Consider the following 5534-nt stretch of genomic DNA (forward strand, 5'->3'; position numbering starts at 1 on the left):
ATATATATATATATATATATATATATATATATATATATATATATATATATATATATATATATATATATATATATATATATATATATATATATATATATATATATATATATATATATATATATATATATATATATATATATATATATATATATATATATATATATATATATATATATATATATATATATATATATATATATATATATATATATATATATATATATATATATATATATATATATATATATATATATATATATATATATATATATATATATATATATATATATATATATATATATATATATATATATATATATATATATATATATATATATATATATATATATATATATATATATATATATATATATATATATATATATATATATATATATATATATATATATATATATATATATATATATATATATATATATATATATATATATATATATATATATATATATATATATATATATATATATATATATATATATATATATATATATATATATATATATATATATATATATATATATATATATATATATATATATATATATATATATATATATATATATATATATATATATATATATATATATATATATATATATATATATATATATATGAAAAGGAATACAATATAAAATACTCACTGTAACGATGAACAAGTATAGTGAATGTGCTATATCAATGATGCCACACACGATGATTACAATAATCCATGGAAGCAGCAACATCTTGCGGTCCTGAAAATTTATGCGGAGAGTGAGCGATACTCATACAAGAGCTTATATGAAAGTTATATGTCGAATTTTCCACATAAAAAAATTTCTGCCGACTTCTGTTCGTTTCACGTTCCTAAATTCCAAGGATTTTAATTATGCGGTTCCGTTTAATAATTCTCTGATATTAAAATAATAAAATGAAGCGTAGTAATGGAAATTCTGTAATGTAAAGCGGTAGAATATAAAATGCACGAAATATGTTTTTCGTCAAACATATTTCGTGATACTTGGAAAAGGTTTCCTCTTACCATGTTATCAGTATTTCATTCTATTAATATTCATGAATATATTATTCACGTCACGTTACGTCATATCGCGTGAATGCTACAGTTTGTCTTATTAATAATATTCGTCACAATCAAGCAGGTACTCATAATAATTAAGATCTTTAATGTATTTTCACTCCATCTTTTTTTTTTTTTTTTTTGCTAGGCGCGCGTGCAAGTTTATAATTTTTATCATTTATAATAATATCGCACACGCAAAATGGATTATGTGGATTATATAGCACGTTTATTGACGGCTTATATCTATATATTACTGCATGAAAACCTCACTCAGTTAATATAAGAAAAATCAATATATCTATATTATAGATATAGATTCACAGAAACAAAAATAAAGAATCAATACGCACATTCTGCTGTATATTGTAGTCTTGATAATAAATAATAGTTACGTGAACAGATTTTTAAATTTATATCCTTATTTGATTATGCTATCCAAGGATACATTAAAATTATAAATTAATAATAATATTAATAATTTAAGAACTCAGAAAATAATCAGCAAGATTAGACTTTCCATTAAGAGTTAATATGAATAAACTTAATAATAACAGTGTATATGAATTGTTCATTCAATTGTCTATTCTATGTTGCGTTTAATAGCACATAACTCTCGGGAATAACGTGTGTATATTACACCGGTAGGTTTTCATATCATCCATTCAAGACCAGCGATAATACTGTTTTATCACGTTTCAAGTAATAAAAGTATCTTCTACTATTCGCATGGGATCGAGTGGTAAATGACGTGATGTAATAGACGCGAAAATCTACATCCTGAGAAAGACAAAAAGTTCGTATCGCGAGAAATATAGTAAAATACAAATTTAGCTGTTTACTCAGATATAATAGCTACGCGTGAAAATACTTATAAAAATTATGTTGTTTTCTCAAAGAAAGAGTAAAATAATAATGGCATGTAAAAGAAAGTGACAATTTTTTCTTATCTAATATAATAATAGCATCTAAAGTGCAACAATCTAATATAACAATAGAGACGGTATAATAATTTTCTATATAAAGCTTCTACAGCTACATTTTCAAATTAACCTCTTACGATTTCTAATTTTCACAATTAAGTAAAAGAGTGGAATTATATTATACTACTACTGCTTTTAATCTGCAATTTTGCACTATCTTGTACATTTCTATATTTCCCAAATTAATTTCTTGCAATATCTAAGTATTACAAATAAATAAAGGAATGGAATTATATGGCGTTTCTTAATGATTACTCCGGAATTTTTCCCTACCTTGTACAAGCCGTACAAAAGAAGGAGACTGCACAACACGCCGCAGCAGGAGCAGATAAGCAGCATTGCGTTGAAATGAACCGTGGCTGAAGCAATACAAGCAATACGATATCGTTTAAGCGAAGCCGACTACTTAGGTAGAGACAATTTCGAGGACGATTCCATGCGTGAGATCGAAAATTTTATTATGATGGAAAAATCAAATACCGTTAATTCGCTAGAGTATTGACTACTACTTGCTATTTATTGTCCACTTACTTGGCGATATCGTTCCTCCTTCCAGAAAGCTGGATGACTCTGGTAGTGAAACCTCTCCCTTGAGATATTCACTTTCCTCTCGAAAAACCGTGCCGGTGGTTGATGCTACCAGTGCAAAGTATATCTAGAATCGCGAGAAGATGGAGGATACCATTAATTTATATTTACAAAATATGCCATTTAATATGATAGAGATTGATTGAGAATAAAAATATTTGAGATTCAGAGACTCAAATTTTTATAATTTTATTACCCCTTATTGGAACAAGAAAAATACGCGTTTTATTAAATGTATTATATAAAAATTATACTATTAAATACATTAAAGATTGTAATTTATTTATTTTTTAAATTAAAATAAAATAAAAATAAAAATTGAATTAAAATAAAATTATTAATTAAGGATAATTTATTCATTAACATCGTAATTAATTTTATAAATTTAATTTTCGGAATATTCATATATGATTATTGTTTAAGCAGGTCATTTTGATTAATGCCTTTGAATAATTTAATAGATCCACGCGCTGCATGTTTTAACAGCGTTTTAAAATGCACAATTTAATCGTCTCTATTACGTTACATTTTAGGATCTATTTAAATCTCATTTTTCATCTTACTTGTCGATATATCTAGGTATTGATTTTATAAAAAAAGAATAGAAAAACAACAGACATGCGGCGCGAGTTCAATATCCGGAGAATAATTCGATTTCGCGTTAGCAAGCTCGGGGGCAATCGTGTTACCAATTTGCGGGAAGAAAGACATATACATCCGTTGCAATAACTCGGGTTAGTTTAATTCCGGGAGCGTCAGCAGGGGATATCGTCCACATAGAATTGTACGTCGATGGTCGTTGGCGGTATCGTGGTAATTCACCGATATTAAACAAATATCTTCCTTTTTTCCCGCTCAATTTTCTTTTCCTCTTGTCCGCGGAAATAACTATGTGCCGCAATACGTCAATTTATAACTTTCAATATTTCATTTATAAGAAGAAACATTGAGTAATTTTGTAAATTTTGCTTTTTGGGAAATAAGAATAATAGAAATTATAATTTCAAAAAATTGCGACACTTAATCACTTAATTCTACAATATTAAAATTTAAATGTTCCTTTCATTGATTACATTTCATTTATTCATTACGCGATATTAGATAACTAACTACGCGATAAAGATCAATATTGAGCCGGAAACAGCGAATTAAATACGTCAAAATACGTACTTGGAGAGCAAATCTAAAATTCAAAATGTCGGGAAATATTAAACTATTATTATGCATTTGAATTAAAATTCTGCGCGCAGGAAGTCTTAGTATTCCGAACTGCTCGGAGTTTTTATTGAAATCTGTGATTTTACATGTTCTTAACTCCGTTCGTGTTTTAAAATTGTTCTCATAAATCACAATCGTACGTAATATTCTTCAAGAGAATTTCCACAAACCGCATTGTTTCATCATAAAGATTTTCAAATCGTACTTTTGGCATCGTTTTCTCGTTAGTAAAACTCGCATCCCAGCGCGTTAATTAGCGCGTCAATATTAGTGTGTCAATCAATGTGTCTTTCGATATACGTAACAGGTGTCCATCGAATTAAAGCAAACCGCTATCATTCCCCGTTTCCCTCGGTCGTTTTCCGAAATAAAAATATCATGTATGAACGCGAGTCAAGAATATCAAGATTATTTACGAACGTTCTTGATATGTTAATTGAAGTAGGCGAGTTTTCACGCTTAACATGTTTTTCGATATTCATCATAGATGTCTATCCTGTCGGATCGAATTGGCGCCACGCGCGATCTATTGCAGGTTGTGTACTGAGGCTGCGGTCGGGAAGACGCTAGAAATGCTTCGAAGCGTTTGATTGACCAATCAGGAATAAAAGGAGTAAAGATCTATTTATTCTGATTGGTTAATGCAATGCTTCGAAGCATTTCTAGCGTCTTCCCGATCGCAGCCCGAGGACGTACATTCTACGTCATAATCGCAAGTGCAAACGGATATCGGGAGAATCAAGAGGATCATCGAGGAGGGATCATCGAGATGGATTACCGAAGACGAATGGTTTTCGTCGGCGCCAGCGTGTGACGTTCGGGTAATGATAAAAATCGCGATAGTCGCGTCCGTATTTGCGTCAGTCGCGCGATTTCTGATTTCTTTGTCGTCCAATCGCCAGTATAACGGTGTGTGTCGGTGTGATCGTTGTTTTCCGTTATTCCAGTAGAGAGATTCAAATCGTACATTCGGTGAATATTGGTAATTTTGTAAATACAGTGCATCGTAACGTAAGAGATAGTCGGAAAAATAGCCGGGAGTGTCGACTATGAAATGATGATGCAATCGTTGTGATTTTGTACGCGTGTGTGTGTGTGTGTGTATATATGATGCTAACCGAACGTGCATCTGTGAAAATGAGTGAAGAGATGGATTACCCCGTAGCAACAAGAAACAGGGAGTTACAATGAAATAATGCATCGACTCATGATGTAAGCAAATATATTTATTTGATTTTTCTCCAAGAAAGTCGTTTCAATTTCTTAATGTTAGTATATTTCTTTTATTCACGAGATACGCACGAATTTATATGTGTCGATTAATTCGCGAACGTTTATCAATATGTATTAAATTTAGAATAATGTCCCTAATTTAATCTATATTAAATCCATTAAACAAAATATTAATTTATTGGGACTCATAATTTTTATTTTTATAGAAACAAACTTTTATTTAATAAATGTGATATCGTTATGAATAAAGGATTGAAACATCTTGCATGGAAAGATTTATATATAATTTTTAATATATAAAAATCTATGAAGAGGGAGAGACAGAGAGAGAGAGAGAGAGAGAGAGAAACATTGACTACGCACATTTGTTTCATCAAAGTTAAAAATAAATTCGCTGGAGAAAAAAAAGGACCAAACGAGGGGCGAAGGGGCGA

General features: G+C 28.9%; 1 protein-coding gene across 7 annotated transcripts in view; it reads right to left on the minus strand.

Moving 5' to 3' along the window:
- Positions 1-5534, minus strand: part of LOC115239036 — a 21214-nt gene that overhangs the window by 3825 nt on the left and 11855 nt on the right. For all 7 annotated transcript variants that reach the window (XM_029813339.1, XM_029813340.1, XM_029813336.1 and 4 more), the window contains exons 2-4: positions 2593-2716; positions 2335-2420; positions 663-755 (exon numbers count right to left, since the gene is read on the minus strand). In XM_029813339.1, coding sequence (XP_029669199.1) covers positions 663-755; positions 2335-2420; positions 2593-2716 — 303 coding nt within the window. The remainder of the gene's footprint in view (positions 1-662; positions 756-2334; positions 2421-2592; positions 2717-5534) is intronic.

The sequence above is a fragment of the Formica exsecta genome, unplaced genomic scaffold (assembly GCF_003651465.1).
Source record: "Formica exsecta isolate Colony F162 unplaced genomic scaffold, ASM365146v1 scaffold363, whole genome shotgun sequence".
Taxonomy (NCBI): Eukaryota; Metazoa; Arthropoda; class Insecta; order Hymenoptera; family Formicidae; genus Formica; species Formica exsecta.